Below are 20277 nucleotides of genomic sequence, written 5' to 3'. Positions count from 1 at the left end.
AAATCAAGTTTTTTCTTTCTTTCTTTACATTTAAAAGGACAATTAGGTTAAAAGAGTGTATTATAGAGGCTAGCAACGAATTTTGAAAAAATGAACATACACTCTCTCCTCCCCTTCCGCCTTCTCTCTCTCTCTCTCTCTCTCTCTCTCTCTCTCTCACACACACACACACACGAGCCTAGAGTTTGGACATACGAAACCATTATAAAACATGAAATATGGCTGCATTAGTAAGAGAGATATTCACATATTCTAAATTCATTAATCATTTTTCACCGTCCCTGCTTTACGCATTCAACTCCTAGAATAAAACGCCACCACCACCACCATCTTTAGGCACCAATCGCACGCCTGGAAATTTCTCATTCCCTCCTCGCAACAACTCCGTTAAGTATTACTGGCTCTCATTTACGGCTGAGGAAATGGAATCTAGAGGGAACCTGCTTATGGTCACACAGCAAGTAAGCAGAAGTGAATCTGGATTGCCTTAGTTCAGGGTCTTTTCACCACACGATCAGTTTTCAAAGTATGGTCTCCAAACCCCTGGCAGTCCCTGAGACTCTTTCAGGGACATAAAGAGTCGTAACTATTTTCACTGAACTACTGATTTGGAAATTTGTGTCCACCACCATGAAGCTTTCTGATGAGATCAGTCATTGAGGTCAATAAATGTGAGCTTTGGATACCATATAAGGAAACGGGGGCGCCTGGGTGGCTCAGTCGGTTAACTGTCCAACTTCAGCTCAGATCATGATCTCAGGTTCGTGGGTTGGAGCCCGGGGTCGGGCACTGTGCCGTCTGCCCAGAGCCTGGAGTCTGCTCTTGATTCTGTGTCTCGCTCTTTTCTGCCCCTCTCCCGCTCATGTTCTCTCTCAAAAATAAACATTAAAAAAAAAAAAAAGGGTCAACATTTGAAGGCCTACGTAATTTGGCAAATCAGTGTTTCCCAAATTACTGATACAGGATATTACAAAATTATGCATAGGTAAAAGATTCCATCCTTCACCCATTTAAAGTATGAAATGGACTGATGGATTTTAGTGTAACAAAGGACAAAAATGTTACTGATGGGGCTTCAGATTCCACACTGCAGCTCTTTTAAGAAACTACTACTTGTCAGAAGTTTCAGTGTGGTATCCAAGAAGATCCACAATCATCTGAAGAAAGCTATTAAAATACTTTTCCCCTTTTTAAAATAGATGTGTGAAGCCGGATTGTCTTCATAGTCTTCAACCAAAACAACATGGCACACCAGACTGCATGCAAGAACAGAAATGGGGATCTGGTTGTTTTCCACCAGGACAGGCTGAAGGCATTTGAAAAACTAGGGAGGCCTGGGTGGCTCAGTCGGTTGAGTGTCTGACTTGGCTCAGGTCATGATCTCACGATTCGTGAGTCTGAGTCCCGCATCAGGCTAGCTGCTGTCAGCATGGAGCCCGCTTCAGATCCTCCGGGAGCCCTGCATCAGGCTCTGTGCTGACAGCTCAGAGTCTGGAGCCTGCTTTGGATTCTGTGTCTCCCTCTCTGCCCCTCCCCTGCTCACGCTCTGTCTCTCTCTCTCAAAAAATAAACATTTAAAAAATTTAAATTAAGATTCTCTCTCTCTCTCTTTTTGCCCCTCTCCCCTGTTCACTCTCCCCCTGCCCAAAAAAAGATTGAGAATGGCTGCCCTTTATTATTTAAAATAGAGGGCAGAAAAAATTTCTCTGTACAGATGCTCCTCCAAAAACTTTAAAAAAATTACCAAGATACACCCTCATTATTGTTACTGATCAGAATGTTGACTGGGTGGCCCCAACCCCATGGTCACACGTACAAAGAAAGAGATCCCCTGGAATAAAATGCTATAAAGGAAGCCTTAAGTTATAGGTAGGCACCAAAGCACCCTAAGCAAATAAGGGGGAAAGACTGGGACAGAAAGAGAGCTCTACCTACCTTAAATGATCTCACATCAAGGCCTCGGCTGACGCTCAGGGAATGATGGTGTCTCCCTAATAACAGGTGGCAGAACAAACCCGCTCCCTGACGGCTAAGATCAGGCAAGGGCTTGCAGGTCATAATACAAATTACACTTGACGTTAGAGAAAGAGATGGGCAACACCTACATCTAGCTATTTACCTGTAATATTTTAGGACATTCGTCATAGTAGGAAGCCATCAAGTCCAACTGAAAAGCAACTATTCATCCAGATAGACCCTCTTATCTTTCAAAGTGGTATTAAACTTTCGGTGAGCCAGTCATTTAGCTTGGAAGAGGACAGCAAAAAGTGAAAGCAACTGCTCATATGCAACGACAGTATTTTATTTTTGCCACTCTTCTTAGAAGATGGCCATCCAGGAGTGGGGATGGAACAGGCATGCGTTTCCCTACCGGTTATGCTCATAAACACAGCCACAAGCACAAACAGGTTCATTTCTGCAAAGTACATTTGCGTATTCTTCAGTTTTAGAAAGCTTAACTAAAAAATCCTACAAAATACTGAGCATTTTTTGTCACGCTTATTAGATCTATCAGCCAAATGTGCCCCCGAATGACTGAAAACTAAAATATCATCCCAAGAATAAGTCGAATGATACCTCTGTGTCAAAACCAACATACCAAAAAGCCCAAAAGTTGAAACGGGGTCCATAAAAGCATAGAAATATTGCTACTTTAGGAAGTCCAGCACTGGGGATAAGAATGGTAATAAAGACATCATATTTTCATTTAGGGTGGCATTAAACCAAAGTCATTTTCAAGTGAACCATAAAAGCTGCCCCATTAATCCCACCGATTTATACACTTAAAAGATGGTTAAGATGACAAATTTTATGTTACATATGTTTTACAATTTAAAAAATACATACCAAAAATCATCGAACTGTACACATTAAATGAGTGAACCGTGCGAAATGTGAATTATGTCTCAATGAAGCTGTTAGAGAGCAAAAGCACCGCCCCGGACGCTGCGGCAACACCCGCCGTCGGTGTCCTCACGGACGCTGGCCCATCACAGAGACGAGCTGGCTCGTCCGGCTAGTAAAGACGCTCTAACAAGCAGGAAGCTGCTCGACAGTCACTTGCCAGTAAGATGAATGAAGGCCTCCTTGGGGCCTCAACTTTTCTAATGCAACTCGGAGAAGACAAACCAAGAAGAACATAAATAAAAAGCCACATACTTGGTTCCTTTAAGCATATTTAATATTTGAACTCTCATTTTCTATTTTCCCAGACCCCAGAAAACAGAAAGTTTTTAGATGACCAATATTTTGTTCCAGAAACATACAGCCTTATCAGCTAATTCATAAAAGAGCTATTTTACAAAGGTACATCTGGATAATTAGAACAATAAAGTCTTTTAGGCATTTCAAAATGTGATCAGTAAAAATACATGATTATTAATAAAGTTCTTTTAAAGATAGTTCCAGATTTTTTTAAAAGTAATTTCTGTTAAAGAGTACATGATTGTATGGTGAACAAGGAAAATAAAATGTTCTAGTAGGAAGAGGCTTATTAAAAATAACCAATAGTGTGCACATTACAGTCACCACTTTTGCAGTACATCTGCTTAGCCATTGGCACCTGGAAATGGCAGACAGGGCTTCCTTCTACGAGGTACGTTGTTCTTCCACCAATTTATTATCAAAACCATCAGTACCAGTGGGGAAGGCATACGGAACGAGGCAAAAGAAACTCTTTTCTCGAAGAAGGAACTATTTTGCAGATCAACGAAAGGGGTGGGTCAGAAAACAAACAAAACAAACAAGAACGAAAAAACCCCCATGATTTAAAACAAAAATTGTAACAGGAGGGGGAAGAAACCAGCCAGCAGAAAGATGACTACACGGTCCTGACAATTTTGTATTCTGAGGTCCTCTGTACACAATTCTCAATGGTGCCCTCTGTGACGTATACAGAAGGAAATATTGACCAAAGCTCTAGCAGTTCAAAATAACATCATACACCACCTTCAGAGAAGACAGTTTCCAGTTTGAAATAGAGAAGCTCCATATAATACACCAAATTTACCAACATCAAAAGAAAAAAAAAAGTATACAAGTAAAAGACAACTCACAGGAAGCCTTAATTATCTTCTCTAGCTTCTAAAAAGAAGAAAAAATAAGCTTTTCTCCTTTACTCTCACATTAGGTTCCCCCTCTTGCCTCCAAAAAAACAAATAAAAACTGTCTGAAACAGTGGTTAGAAGTTGTTTTGGGGAATGGGAAGCCAGAAAACTAATGAAATGCACCTTCTTACGGTACGATAGAATGGTTACAGTTTAGGTTCTAAAAGCCAAGATAACTCAAGCAGTCCAAGTTGGCTGATTTTAAAGTATGTAATCATGATTTTAAATTATAGCACTTTGGGGGCTTGCTGATTTGCCTTGATTAACTCTGTTCTCTGAAAAGGAAGGAGACACTCCAAATGTAATTTGCCACTTAATAGCAAAGGAGCCATCAGGCCCACAAGAGAGAGCACAGGGTCACAGCGGGTCACTTGGATGGCTAAAGCCCAGCCCTCCTGCTCTGGGAAGGTTGCTGTGTTCACCACCCTTGATTCCAGCTTCTAGTCAGGTAACCTGGGAGAAAACAGCTTCGCTGGGGACCACTGTCGCTCAAAGACACTAGGAATATCTAATTCCATTGTCCTGAAAGGCAGATATGGTATCAAAGTAAAATGGCTGTGATTATAACGGCCAAAAAAATGGAAGGTGTAGGAGGCAATGCTGGGAAGGAGGCGGGAGGAAGGTAGGCTGGGAGGATAAAAAGAACACACTCAAAATTGTGGAATCTTTTCAGACTCAGACTTTGTCTTGGGGCTTCATTTAAAAATCCAGATATGAGTTTATTTGGAAGTACTAGAGCTACGGTCAAAGTATTTTTCCAGTTAGCCCTGTTCCAAGGAGAGCTTCAACTGCAGGAAAAGCAAAGCCAATAGTTGTTAAGGGCGAGACACACTGGCTGAGCTAGAAGAGAAACCCAAACGCTGTTGACCTACAAAGCTTCTTGAGTGCTAGGGAATTATGGGATTACGCTGTACTGTCTGAATTTAAGATAAAAGTTCCATTTACAGTTCCCTTTCTCCAGATTAAATGCCAGCTGATGACCCCGGTGTCAGGTGGCCACGGGCGTGTTGCCCTTTTGGTTACGAGTGACTACGTCATCTCCAGCAGCACTACATGATCATTTGGCTTTTCCACTCGCTTCTCTTAAGAGATACAGAAAGTTCAAGTCCCAAGCTTCCCTTGCTAGCTTCTGCCTCTAAAATTTTTAAGCCCACTCAGATTTAATTGACACTTGGTCTACGACTCAAAATAGAATTCTAACTTATAGATGAGGTCCAACAGTCCAAATTGGTCTACTTCAAAACATAGGTCAGATTTGAAAAAGGCAGGAAATAGGAATCCGGACTTAGATGAGCTTGTTAAATTGTAGTGGTGTTTACAAAAGCAGTAGGGAATCCTTACCGCTTGCGATGAGAGTGCGGGGGAAGAGTAAAATTACTTCCTGATTACCCACAGAGTTCAGAGGGCACTACTGAAATGAGCAGTGGAGGTACTCTTTATGTAGTAACAGAATTTGAAGACTTGACCCATGATTTAGCTTTAGTTGGCAAAAATACTCCAAAACACATATACCCGATGCACAAAGAAAACCACAGAAAGCCAGTATCACCGAAGGAGTTCTCAAGTTACAATTCTGAAACATTTACCCTCTGCAGGGGGCAGCCAATACTACGATTCATTCTAGAGCAGGCAGTTAGCAACCCCTTGCCCACAGTATCCAGTGTATGCTCTGGTCTGCAACTTTTAAGGTCGGTCATGCACCAGTGTGGAAAAAGCTCCGGCAGCGAAGTCAGAGGAAGTGCTTCGGGAGCTGGTTTGAGCGGCTCTGCCTTCTCCACCTCATCTCTCTCCACTCCACTCGCGGCTCTCCTTTGAACTCAGAGAGCCCTTTGGCACCCATCAGTGCAAAATTAATATTAAGAGTCAAACCTCCAGGTACTAAAATTTTACTGGCCTTATATTCAGCAGTACCCGTGGCTAATGAGAGCCATGGTTCAACTCAGTAGTGATTCAGTTAGATAACCTTCCCAAACTCTTTTCCCCGCTCCCATCCCCCCCTTCCTCAGCACCCCCACCCCTGCCACCATCTGAAGCATCTCCATTTGTTTGTTTTTACTTCCCGCTCAACCTGCAGGGATAATTTACACAAGTGCCGAAGTCTAATGTATAATTATAAAAATGAAACAATACCAAGAATAGCAAATTTATAGCCAAGAAAATAAAATTTGCTTTCCTCTCCCTCCCAAATCCCTACCCTCGATAGAAAGAAGACAAGAAGAACACACCCATTTTCAAGTGCCTGCTCTTTAGTACACTGAGGATTTCTGTTAATTGGGGGTTGATCCCGGCTACAGAGAAGAGGTGCTCGCCTCACGTGGGAGGAAGCCCACCTAGCTCTCTGCCCATCTGGGTAGCACACGGCTCAAGTCCTCCGCACACAGGAGCGGAGCCACGGGCATACTATGCCTTTGAGGTGACCCTCAAAGACGATGCCCACTGGGCAGCAGAGGGCATGGAATACAGTTTAGTGGAAGCTAGATGCTCCTTGCTCCCCCTGCTTACTTCCCCCTCTCCTTCACCTCTCTACGCAACCTCCTAACACCTTATCCTGAACTCTTGGCTTCAGGAGCAACTGACCCTTGGGTGTACTAAATACAAAGGGCTAAAACTCTCACTACTCAAAACAAAACATGGCAAAATAAAAATTAAAATGTGCTTTCAAATACGGAATGAAGTCAAATAAATACATCTGATTTTCTCTTTTTCTTAAGTCTAAGTAAAATTTCATATCCTACACCCAAAGCTCTATACATTTGGTTTCTGTTGTGAATCAAAATGAATTTCCGATAGTGAGGAGAGCAGAGTGAGAGAACGAATACTCCCTCACTGACAGACCAGTGCAGCTGCCAGACTGTGAAGAACTAGTCCCGCTCTGGGCGCCGCCCGGGCACATGGCTGCCCCGGGGGGGGGGGGGGGGAAGGGGGTGGTTCACAGGCAGACCCTCTGGGACACACTCTTCTCTGCACCCACGGTGGAGCCAGGATGGGTGATACAAGGCCGACGCTCAAAATCCAACAACCTTCAGTCACCTCCAGGACACGCGGCTCTAACTTTTATCTGGGAAGAATAAAGACATGCGGAGATCCAATTAAAAAGAACAAATGAACACTCAGAGAATACCGAGAGGTGAGGTCTGAGGGCATGGCTGGGTCTTTTGTTCACTGGATCAGAACAGCCTCATTCGAAAGCACGTAAGCAGATGGGTACAAATCGCGTCACCGAGCACAGATCCATTTGCGGTCGCGGGGAGACACCGCTCTGGCTGTCGGGACAGACACCGGAGTACAGCCAGGCCCGAGGAGCACCAAGCCCCCTGGCAGCAGCACTGGCAGATCTCTAAGGAACCTAGGATTGCCCAGGCTTCCCACCGCCCTGCTTTCTGCTTCTGTAAAGGTGAAGAAAGACGGGGGCGGGGGAACGGGGGAGTGTGCGGTGGGGAGGGACTGCACAGAAACTGATGGCCGCGGCTCCTCTCACAAGAGGAAGAGCACAGTCAGCAAATGGCAGCCTCTGCCTGATAGATGATGTTTGGAAACAAGCAGTTTTTTAAAGACAGGAGAGAAATGGAATCTCAGAAGGCTTCCACTTTAAAGAATAATAAATCATTTCACCCGATGTACTGTTCAGGCAGAATGATTCTAGAGTCTGGAGTCCACAATTGTCACATACCTGAGTGCTTGTCTGTGAGGGCTGATCCAGCCAGCCTTTGGCAAAGAATGTTGTAACTTTCCTCCACCTTCTGTAAAATAAAACCCATAGGTTTTCATTTGAACATCCTAATCTTTCTTTATGAAAACAGGAAAGAAAGCTTTTGCATATTACTGGTACATGCCTCTAAATGTCCACATTAATGTCGTTAACAATTTTGTTAGTGGGGAAGAAGAGGAAACCTCATTCCTGTAAAAAGATTCTCCCTTGAGTGAATAACTTAAAACCTTCTCGTGTAAAGGTGATTCTCCCACCCCTAGAGTCACCCTGAAAATGGTCCCATAGGTGATATGAACGGTGGCAGAGCCAATCTGCCCACAACGGCCTAGGAGACATCTCATCAGCTCTGGGATGAGGGGAACACCGACCAAGTGAGGTTAAAAGAAAAACTAAGATGGGTGGCTCAGTCGGTTGAGCGTCTGACTTCAGCTCAGGTCATGATCTTGCGGTTCGTGGGTTCAAGCCCCGCATCAGGCTGTGTGCTGATCGCTCAGAGCCTGGAGCCTGCTTCGGATTCCGTGTCTCCTCCCTCTGCCCCTCCCCAACTCACACTCTGTGTCTCTTTCTCTCTCTCTAGAATAAATAAACACAAAAAAATTTTGTGTGTGTAAATAAAGAAAAGAAAAAAGGAAGACCAGTCTTTAGCTAAAAGGCTAAGATCACTTTTAATACTGTCTGCAAAGTAATGAAAAAATGTTTGGGCTCTAGCATTTGTATCTACTGATGACAAACTTTAAGATAAAGTCCTTTTCTCGGAAATTACCACCTAAGTCAGTTCTGAAATAGTGGCCCATACGGTGACAGCTTCAACTACCAACTCACAAAAATCCACTCATGTCCAGGTTTTCAGATTATGGGAGCCATTGGAGCCAATGTCTATGTGTCAAAGCGGCTGGGAAACTACTGACATCACCTAACGATTTGCAGGTAATTAATAAGTGAAAGCATTTTCTAGCCTAGATTCGTAACGACACAAACCCCACCTCCGTCAGCTTGCTATTCACATTTTCTCATGGAGGCCAGCCAGTCATCCCAAATATATTTGGGTTCTTAAACTTAGAAACCCAAACAAACACGCTGTCTACGGTGCTACAACCTTTTCCTGTTTTTGTGATCTGCAACCAGATAAACAGTGCTGATTTCGGCTTTTTATCCAGGTCTGTTCATGGATACTGGTCAAAGAAAACAGCAAATCTAGAACCTGAACAAGCTTACTGACATCAGCATGTCAGTTGTTCTGTACGTCCTCTCTGTTAGGTATGTTTCTTTACCCCAGCCACGAGGACACGGACATCTGAGGTACCTTTAAGTGTTCAAGGTCAGCCTCGATCTTACGAATGTACTCCATGATCTGGCTTTGTGAGTCTGCACAAGACGGGGGACTCTGGATCTCAAAACAGGAATCCTCCATAGCTCCCCAGCGCTGCTGGACCAGGAATTCTGGGGTGAACGGTGAGAGCGCCCCATCAGAATGGGCGTTCTGGGGAGAATGCTGCTGCTGGCCGGCAGAGTCCGTGGGGGGGGCGCCTGTCGTGGGCGGTGGGGGGAGTGAGGAAGCAACCTCCTCATCTGTGGAGCTCTCCTGCACCGCATCGTAGCCGTCAAGGATCAAATAGTTTCCTATTGACAGAGACAGAAGAGCTCGATGAGCTTGGTGCCGCCATCCTCGCATCAAAAAACAGAGACGAGGGGATATGCTGACAACTTTCAAAGCCACTAAAGATGGAGAAAAGCCATTAATTCTCCGATCCTCAAGTTCAGTTTTAAGTACATCAGGGTCTTCGCACTTTGGCTTGAAGCTAAACTTAGCACACTTTCATGGTAAATCTCCAAAAAACTTCGTGTTAGTGTCTTAAAAGTCAAAAGCTGCACACTGCAAAGTCCCCATATGATCCTGCCCACAAGTGCCCTAGCCAAACAGTCCTCGTACCTCATGGTGCACCACCTTCTCCCTCACCCTGCACCTAGCCACCGCCAGACGCTTGCTCTTGCCCAGCGGCCTGCGTGCCCCCGCTCTCTGCTAGAGTCCTCTGCACCCCGACCCTGGTTGCCGACTGCCCTATCAATCTCTGCCGCCTCTGACTTATTTTTCCTCCTAATTCTTCTTACTGTCTGACATCTGTTTACTCAGTTACCATTATTCTTTCCTCTCCTAGTACTCAAGCTTCCCAAGAATAGTGGATTTTTCTGTGTTATCAATGCCGTATCTCCCAGCACCTACGATGGGGTCTGGCATAGAGCAGATTCAGTCATCATTTACTGCATGAAAGATAAACGCTATACACACACACACACACACACACACACACACACACACACACGAGAATGCGTAGATACCCAAACATCCATCTCAGCACAGCACACGGCACAGTTAATGACCATCAAAATCAAAGTTTAAATGTGAAAGAAACTTGCCTGAGATGCGCAAATTAACATCCTCTTCCTTCTTAACCACTCCATCACCTTCTGATGGATTATCATCACTATGTGCTTCCCGGGCATCAAAAAAGTGCTCTCCACTCTCATCAAGACTCCCTTCTGGCTCTGCAGGAGGCATCTCTGGGGTCATAATCATGTGGTCCATTACTAAAATGTTACTTGCCTGGCTATCTTGGAATGCCAGTACCACTGAATCTCGTGGAGCAGAAGATTCAGTTGAAGTCCGTGGACTGTAACAAGTGGAAATGTCACCACTTTCAGTTCTAAAGGACACCTGTCCTTCACCAGGAGGACAGGCCTTACTATTTTCAGAGTTCTGGGTTACACTGTCTGTCTGCACCCCGGAAGACGCTGTTCCGTATCTCAGGAAACGTGACCAGTCTTCCTGAGTGCTCTTCTCAGCCAAACCCAGCTGTTGTACAAGCAACTGCTTCAACAAGCCCACTGAAAGATTTAGGAGGGAGGAGAAAACACACATTCACAACAATAGCCTCAGACTGCCAGAATTAAATTCGTCTGCGGAACTACCAATTATTTCAAAAAGTATCTTTTTAGTAGAGTCAAAATATTAATTTCATACCATCATTTTTTTTGTTTTGTATTGAAAAATGAGATAAAGCACCATCTAGAAAAGATTTAATATCAAACAAGACTTGAAAAGATGTAAGTAAGCCTTCTGAATGAGGAGATACTCCTGTTCAGAACAGCTAACTAATACCATGCCTTTGTCTATTTTTGATTCCATGTAACCTGAATAATACCCCGAAAGTACTTTTTAAAAAGATGTTAAAAAGCTGTGTTATGCTAGAAAAGAAGCCCTGAAAGTTTTGCTTTTTCCAGAAGCCGACACTGTATACACAGGTGTTATTTTTTCTAATTTTATTAGACACACAGAACATTTATTTTATCATTTTATAATAATCCAAAGAATCTCCTTACATGGTGAAGAAAATAAAGTTGCCTTATAATAAAATTTAATTTCAATGATTTGGCAGCATGTATAGTTTCAAAGGATAAGAACATATTTATTAGTTTTTTAAAAATGACCTTACTAGTGGGACAGTGTTAGTCAAACCATCAGAAATCATTCTGACGGTCAGAATCAGGAGACTCTAGAATGAATTAGATTTTAAAGAACTTGACCAATTCCGTACTTTTCACTCTGGCTTAATTTCTATCTTGTTTCTTTAGGGAGACTGTCTCCATATAGGTCTGAGTCTTTGGCCCTCTGTCCTGCTCTACCTTCATTTCCCGAGAGATATGATGAATTCCTATGGCTCTGACATTCAAACCCATCTCCTTCTCTATCCTCTCCCCAAAGCTCCAGGCTTAAAACTCCCAACTTCCTGCTCGTCACTTCCTCTTAAATAGCTTGCCAGTTTTCAAATTGAGCCCGTAATCTCTGGTAAATAAAAAAAGGAAACGATAGGGTGCCTGGGTGGCTCAGTGGGTTGAGCATCTGACTCTTGATTTTGACTTCACGTCATGATCACAAGGTTGTGGGATCGAGCCCTGTGTCGATCAGATCACACTGCGCCCCCCTGCGCTGTGCCACCCTTCAAATTCGGAGGACTCAATCTGGTATTCAAGGTTCACAACAGCTGGCCTCAGCGTCCCACCTTCCACCTTTCCCACCTTATCTCCCCTGCCTCCTTGAGCTCACAGGGTCTACCTGTGGGTCTCTGAACACACTCAAGTGTTTTCTGCCTCTGTGCCTCTGGCCCTATCACTATTCTGATCTGCATGTTTTCTACATGCCTATCTGAATCCTGCCCATTCTTCAAGGTGATAATCACATCCCCCTTGTTTCCTGATGCATCTCTCTCTGGTCACCACCACCAGATCAACTGTAACAACCTGTACCGGTTACTTTAAAAGGTGGGAGGAAGTGTTCTATCATCTTCCCAACGAGATAGTACAATTCTTTAAGGGAAAAGTCAGAGTTTAAACTTCCTTGGGTTCTCCCTAAATGGCTGCGTGGTACACGACACACTCTGGCACTTCACAAACATCTGTGTTAACTTATGAACAGCACTTACAATTCCTTAGTGCGTCCAAGGCCCACCGTTCTTCTGAGGCAGGCAAGTGCGGGTCTGGGATTGGGATTTGGTAACTTGCTCCAGCTTCCTGCAGAGTCCCATCTGCATGCCGCTCCTTAGCAAACTGTCTCTCAGCCACAAACAGATCATCTACCTCGGACTTCCCAGAGGCACCCAGTGAATGAGACTGAGGTTTTGACGATATTAAGGGAGACTCTAATCCCAAATCTCTGTCTGTTCAATGGAACAGAAAAAGTAGAATAGATCTTAAGCAAAACTTTTAACTTTCAATGTGAAGCATTCAGGAAATACTTGAAAAAATAACCACAAGAGTACAGAGATCATCTGCTGTTAAGTGAAAGACACGGCACTTGGAGCAGTGTTAAAATGGCACACGAAAGGCTCATAAGTGAAGTTTGTTAAAAGAAACAGCTTATGCGAGAATCTGCAAAGTCCAAAAGACGTAAAGGCTCTTTGCGTCTTAGTAATATTTAGACTCCACTCTTCCAGGCAAACCTAACAGATCAGTTTACCTGGACTCTGCAGACCAGGGACTGAAATGCTATGATGCTCCACTTTTAATTTTGGAGGTTCTTCTTCATCGTTGTCTCCTCTATGGAAGAAAGAAAACCATCCTTCAGCTTCACGAGTTGCCAAAACATCATTGTGACACGATGTAAGAATTAGCTATTCCCTTCCTGACAAAACGCGAAGTCAGTCCTACTACAATGCAAATGCACACTCACTCGCAAGGTGGTGACTGGGGCAGTGGGATTGGCTTCGCCGACTGTTCCTTCACTGATGCGGCCATCCGGCAGATAAGGTCCTGCCAGCTGCAGAAGTTTGAAAAGGTTCCAAAATCCAAAAGTGAAAGGAAAAACAAACGCCCTTTAAATACACGCAGAAAGAAGTAACAACAAAAACAAACAAACCAGAAATCAAGCCAAGCCAATCCAACAAAAAACCCGACTTCTGCCAGAGAGTTATTTTTATTTTGGCAACGTAAGCAGACTATAAAAAATGCTATACCTTAATGAAAAACCTAACAAACAGCGTTATGCACACACTGCCCATTAAAAACTTCACATGACACTCGTGAGAAATTTTCCTCAGAAAAGATACTTTCAAAAGAATAGAATCAAAATAGGAGACGTCAATCTAAAAAAAGAATAGGTTCTTAGAAAAATATCTCTAAAAGAATACAGAGGAAGAGCTTCTTTCCATATAGTTTTCGGTTGTCAAACTACAATTACAAAAATGAAGTTTATAGAATATTATATTCAGGACAATAAAAACCATTAGGGTAAGGTAGCTATATCTAATACATACACAGTCTTTTCAGAAACTGTCTGTGCCACCAGTTCATAAATTTGGGCCCCATTGTCCGACATGGAGATGACAAACAAAGCTTTGTTATCTGGAAGAAACAAGACAAAAATCACTCTGACGACATGACCGTGACCTATAGGGGCCATGAAGGATGCTTCTAGTGTCCTGATTTATTCTGCATCTTAATCTAGGTAAAGGTTAATGTGTTCACTTTTAAACATGTTCACCCTGTAAAAAATTGTTAAGCTACACGTTACAATTTTGTGCGACTTACCGTAGAGGATGCTGTATATATCATATGTCAATAAAACAAAGACTATAAAAACCAGCACTGATTCCACAGTCACTTATTAGAAACAAGAGGTGTCAATATATCTAAATTACTGAACTGACTTTTTTTAATTTTTTTTTTTTTCAACGTTTATTTATTTTGGGGACAGAGAGAGACAGAGCATGAACGGGGGAGGGGCAGAGAGAGAGGGAGACACAGAATCGGAAACAGGCTCCAGGCTCTGAGCCATCAGCCCAGAGCCTGACGCGGGGGCTCGAACTCACGGACCGCGAGATCGTGACCTGGCTGAAGTCGGACGCTTAACCGACTGCGCCACCCAGGCGCCCCTGAACTGACTTTTTTGCACTTATTTTGAATTGCCCTTTTGCTAAACAGCTAGATGTTGGAGAAAAGAGGTCACCAATTTTTCTTGTCATTGCGGAACGAACAAGTTTTAAAAGGGATCTCATTGTTGGTACAGTTAACATATAACTTGCTGACTTAAACGGATTTCAAGTACCCCAAACTAAACCCATCTCTTCATTTTTGTTTGTTTGCACTTTTTTCACAAATCAAAAAATACACCACTCTCATGAAAGCCTTTTCGTTGGGATTACCTCTCAATTCTCCATCTTCACTGGTGTCAATCAATGATTTGAACACAGAATAAAGATCAAAGTAGTGTGCAGAAAATTGCTCAGAGAATCTAGGCATCCCAAATAATTTGGGGGCACAAATTCGTACTTTCTCCCCAGTAAATAAATTTCATTTGTCTAAGAACATTAAAAAACCAAAACTCTATACCAGTTGGGCTACTTAAACAATACCGAACATCTCCTGTAACTGTATCATGAACCCTAAGCTTCCTGTCACTCTGCAGACATACTTGCCTGTTGCCACTTGTCGAACCAACACTGTATTCAACTTAATGACAGGGCTAAACGTGTGTTTGCTATCAGCTGTAGATGCCAGAATCTTACTATGACATCGTAACACCAGTCTGTCATCCTGTTTTTGTAACAATACAAGAATGTCTTCCAGCAGCAACGTGTACAGATCTAGAAACAAAAACATAGAGAAGGGGATGAGTGCAGATACTGAGATGTGGTTTATAAACTTTTTAACAATTTGACACAGAAAATTTATTTCTGTTAAATCTAATACAGTCTAATACATGTTAAAAATTAACTTGCTATTGCCTTTTTTAGTTTTATTTTTAGGGGTGCCTGAGTGGCTCAGTCGGTTAACCATCCGATTCTTGATTTTGGCTCAGGTCACAGTCTCACGGTTTCATGAGTTCGAGCCCCACATCGGGCTCTGTGCTAATGGCCCAGAGCCCACTTCAGATTCTCTCTCTTCCTCTGCTCCTCCCCTGCTTGTACTCTCTCTGTCTCTCTCAAGATAAATAAACTTTAAAATAATAATAATATTAATTTTTATATTGTATTGACACACATGCCAATCTGTGACTGATGAGGAAAAAAAAACCACTACGGTTTCTCACCACAGACAGTTTGAACTGGAGCAGTTTAAAGAAAGCTTATTGGAAAGCTCATTAGAATACAAGAATGATGGAGACAGGGCAGAATCTTGACAAACCTCTGCTTCACCCCAAATGAATATGTAATGCACTTCACATATAACAACACAGCATAAGCAGATCTGCAAAAATACGAGAGCAGCACTGCTCACTGCTGCAGCTGAAAACTGTCAACGGTCATCTCTTCTCTCGGGCATAAGGAAACTTTACTATTTTCTTCTTTCTTCCACTCTCCCCCATACTGACAGACATTACACCTACCAATAGTTTTATCCCGATTCACCTTCCAGACCAGTGGCCCTTCATGAATCATCTTCCTTTTTGTTAAATCCAAATTCTGCCAAAACAAAGACGATTATACACAAATTATTTCCAAACACTTAGGGAGATCATATTCCATACAGTCGCTTTTCAAAAAATTCTTCACATAAAAGACGCCATTTACCTTCAGTATCATTATCGAGATCTATCAACTATTGACCATGGAATAAAGATCAAGTTAAAGTAAGCTGCATACAATCTCCTAAAAAGGGAAGAAGCATCTTGCAGGAAAATATTCAGGAGTGCTGTCTTACAAATCTCACACTAAACACATGACAGCAGCTTATGAAAATGATCAGCACTGGATTCGCAGCCCATCCCCTCATTTTTCTATGAATAACTAGATAAGGGGGGTGCCTAGCTTATCTGCAGGAGGCCTGCGAGTGCCAGACTCTAGTTTCAAACCAAGTTAAGGAAGAACAGTACTCATAAAAAAGTCGAGGCGGTGATCAGCCTTGCTCTAAATATTAATAATTTAGTAAGAGAATCATCTTTTAGTCTAGGTAGCCCTAGAAAAATCCCACTGTCTGGAAGAGATGGGGCTAAGCATATTAAGCCTGCTTTTTGATAAGCTGTTATATAGGACATAAAAGTCTGATTAACCAGCCACCAAATACATCTGCCAAAAACCACCACCAAGTAAAACAGACCAAGAAAGATTAAAAATCCTAAGCAGTTACTTAACACAAAAGCCCCATGTAACAGAAATGGCAATTACTAAATATTTTACTACCATTCCTGTAATGGTTTCAACATTTATGCTTCTGAAGAGGTTCATGAAAAAATTATTATCTTGTTTTACTCAATAATCTAGAAAGTTCCCAGAGTAAACAGCCCTACTCTCATTCAGACTGTAAGAACAAAATAAAACTAAATTACTAATGTTCCCTTAGTCTCCTGCAAATTTCTCTTACAAAGAGTTCGTTTTACACAAAAGATTCCTCTAATGAAAGACTAAGCTTCACGCAGACCAGATGTTGCAAACGAAGAACAGAATCATAAATACAGACAATCTGTGATACAAGAACTCCTTCAGGTGATGGATGTTCCCACAGAGATGTTAATTACCTGCAAGGTCTTTAGTAAACTGTATTTCATTTTTTAAATTATGATTAGACAATCTCTCACCCTGAGCTCTTCCACATTTGGGTACTCTGACAACTTCAGATTGGAGGTATCAAGGCGACGCTGATAGTCTTCTAAGCGCTGCGAGTACGACAAGATGGAGCCAAGGTTACTGCTTTGGGTATCAATGGACCCAAATGGACACTTGTTCCTAAACCAAATGGACATCTTTTTACCTGTATTTTACAGAGCTCTCTGCAACACCGGACATAACCGACAGCTCACTCATTCTTAAAACAACCCCCTCCTTCCGCTGGCTCTGGAGACATCACACCCTCCTAGTTTTCCTCTTGCCTCTTTGGTTGTTCTTGTTCAATCTGCTTTCCAAACTCACTGACCTCTAACTAGCTTGTGGCTATTTTCTGAATATGTAAATCATGTACGTGGTACAAAATCCGAAAAGTAATATAAGACACACAATGAAAACGAAGCCTCACTCCAATCCTGTCCTCTTGCCTCCTCAATCTTGATACCAATTCTTGGGTAGCCTATGAGAAAAATTCTTTTTTTTTTTTTTTTTTAACGGTTATTTATTTTTGGGACAGAGAGAGACAGAGCATGAACGGGCGAGGGGCAGAGAGAGAGGGAGACACAGAATCGGAAACAGGCTCCAGGCTCTGAGCCATCAGCCCAGAGCCCGACGCGGAGCTCGAACTCACGGACCGCGAGATCGTGACCTGGCTGAAGTCGGACGCTTAACCGACTGCGCCACCCAGGCGCCCCGAGAAAAATTCTAAGCAAACGGACTATATGCATATGTAAGTATGCTTCTCTCTGTGCATGCTGTGTGTGTGTATATATCCTTTTTAAAAAGATATGGTAGCATATTAATATATTAATTACTCAAATGGTAACATATTCACATACACATGTGTACGTGTACGTGTGTGTGTGTGTGTGTGTGTGTGTGTGTGTGTGTATTACTCATCACTGTATCTTGGAGACTGTTCCACATGAGCACATATAGAAAGAACTCACTTTTCAAATGGCCGTATGGTATTAAGCTCTATGAACGTACTATAGTTTACCCAACTACACTGACTGAAGGACATGTAAGTTACTTCCAATCATCTCCTATAACAAACAATATTGTGATATAAAGGCCTTAAAACATATATTTTTATGGACATGTGTAGATATATCTGTAAGATAAATTTCTAAAGGAACAACTGTTAGGTCAAAGCGTATGTGCACTTTCCCCCAAGATTACAAAATGTCCAAGTGAACAGAAAAGTCTGAATGTGTATTGTGAGCACCTATACACTCATTACTTACGTCCACAGTTAATATTTGCTGTATTTGTTTTATTATATGTCTGTTCATCCCTCTAGCTATCCATCAAGGCACAACACATTTTGAATGCATTCCAAAATAACTTACAGATGTAAGCACACTTTACCTTTAAACATTTTAGTGTGCGTATCATTAACAAGAGTCAATATTTATTTATAGTTACTTTTTTAACATTTTTTTAAGTTCATTTATTTATTTTGAGAGAAGAGAGAGAGCATAAGCAAGGAAGGAGAGGGGGAGAGAGAGAATCCCAAGCAAGCTCCACGCTGTCAGCACAGAGCCCGATGCAGGGCTCGATGCCACCATGAGATCCTGACCTGAGCCAACATCAAGAGTTGGACGCTCAACCAAATGAGCCGCCCAGGCGCCCCTACGGTTACTTTTTTGAAGTAAAATGTACCTGTGAGATGCACACACTTTAAGCGTACCTTTCCACAAGTTTTTACACACGTACGCCCCTGTGCAATCAAACTCCTATATGAAACACTGCCATCACCTGTGATGTTCAGAATGTTCCCTCGTCCTTCTTCCTGGTTAGTATCTGGCCCTGCATCGCCAATAAAAACCACTTTTTTGACCTTTTTTTCCCACCACAGATTAGTTGAGCCTGTTCTAGAAGTTCACATAAATAAAACTATATATATGTGCTCTTATCTGCTCTCTTTCACTTGGCATCATGCTGGTGAGGTTCATCCACGTTGTATCAGCAGGTTCCTTTCTTTTTATGCTGGTATTTATTATTCTAGTTTATGACTACACCACATTGGCTTTATGCTATAAACACTCCTGTACAAATCTGTGGGCACATATCTTCATTTTCCCTGGGTAAATCACTAGGAACAAAATTGCTGGGTCAAAGGGTAGATGTATGAACATATGCATTGTTAATTTAGGTACATATTGCCAAACTGCCCTCTGGAGTTTTATCATTTTACACTCCAAACAACACATTTGAAAGTTCCCGTTTTCCTATAGCCTCACCAACAGAGCCGTCATCATAATTCAGTTCCTAAGAAATTACATCCAGGTCCACGGATTCAATTAACCTCTATATATACTCACAATCTTACATTTTTATCTTCAGCGCAGTCCTCTTAGAGGTGGGTCCAGATAGCCAACGGCACACTATCCATCTTCACCTGATATTCCAAACTGAACTCCTCATCTTCCCTACAAATCTGGGGCCTTCTTCACTCATCCTGTCCACCCAAATGTGCAAACCAGAGACCTAGGATTTATTCCTGCCATCGCACCTCCCTTCAAATCCTTCTCTAAATCAGTCACCACTTAGTTTTACTTTCCACTTCTCCAACTCTTGTACCTCTCGAGCCGCCACTACCTGTCCTGAACTGCTGCAACAGACTGAGCTCCTTCATCTCCTCCCTGCCCCCTTCCACCCCTCCGCCACGGACCAGTACGAGTGATACTTACAAAGTGTAAAATGTGAACACGTCACTCTTCTTATAAATGTCTGTAATGAATTCCTACTGCTCTCAAAATCAGAATCTAAACATGGTCTACAGGGCCCCGTGTGACTTGGTCCTGGCCTACTGTGCATCCTTCTGTTAGCACTCCGGCTTCACTTTTTAGGCATGATCCACACTAACCTAATCTTTCAGTTCCTCGGACAGACCATGCTTCCTCTTTACCCCAGGACTTTTTGCACATGCTGCTCCCTCTACTTGTAAGGATGCCCCCTTCCATATTCTTTTGGTTGATTTCCACTTATTCTTCAGGGCTTGGCTTAAATGTCACCTCCTCAAAGAAGCCTTCTCTGATGGCTACCACCCAACACCCTCAAACCAGGCTCTCCCTGTACCCCAGCACTAAGCTATACACTCCTAGCACTCCAAAGTCTCCTTCATAGCAGCTATTACATAAAATACTTGCACCACAATCTTCTCAGTACCTTCTTCTCCTGCCAGAAACTGCACTCAATGTGGGCACTTACTTGACTTATTTACTTCAGCACTCTATACCCTATACTCAGCATACACTCAGGATACAGGTGCTCTAGAAATATTTGTTGAATGAACACATAAATGAAAGACCCAACAACTACAGATGCTCAAGAAAGCCAAATACAAAACTGATGCTCTACCACA

The 20277-nt window shown here is 42.6% G+C and overlaps 1 protein-coding gene across 5 annotated transcripts in view; it reads right to left on the bottom strand.

Moving 5' to 3' along the window:
* Positions 1–3159: 3159 nt before the first annotated feature.
* ARHGEF12 (Rho guanine nucleotide exchange factor 12) overlaps positions 3160–20277 on the bottom strand; it is a 151041-nt gene continuing 133923 nt past the window's right edge. For all 5 annotated transcript variants that reach the window (XM_030333251.1, XM_030333252.1, XM_030333249.1 and 2 more), the window contains 11 exons: positions 16883–16960; positions 15695–15770; positions 14784–14951; positions 13623–13710; positions 13040–13126; positions 12827–12906; positions 12294–12527; positions 10231–10698; positions 9119–9435; positions 7777–7846; positions 3160–7164 (listed from right to left, as the gene is read on the bottom strand). In XM_030333251.1, the coding sequence (XP_030189111.1) occupies positions 7154–7164; positions 7777–7846; positions 9119–9435; positions 10231–10698; positions 12294–12527; positions 12827–12906; positions 13040–13126; positions 13623–13710; positions 14784–14951; positions 15695–15770; positions 16883–16960 (1677 nt within the window). In that variant the 3' untranslated portion in view covers positions 3160–7153. The remainder of the gene's footprint in view (positions 7165–7776; positions 7847–9118; positions 9436–10230; positions 10699–12293; positions 12528–12826; positions 12907–13039; positions 13127–13622; positions 13711–14783; positions 14952–15694; positions 15771–16882; positions 16961–20277) is intronic.

Source organism: Lynx canadensis, chromosome D1 (assembly GCF_007474595.2).
Source record: "Lynx canadensis isolate LIC74 chromosome D1, mLynCan4.pri.v2, whole genome shotgun sequence".
Classification (NCBI taxonomy): domain Eukaryota; kingdom Metazoa; phylum Chordata; class Mammalia; order Carnivora; family Felidae; genus Lynx; species Lynx canadensis.
The sequence above is the reverse complement of the archived record's forward strand: the minus strand, read 5'-3'. Positions and strand labels throughout refer to the sequence as shown.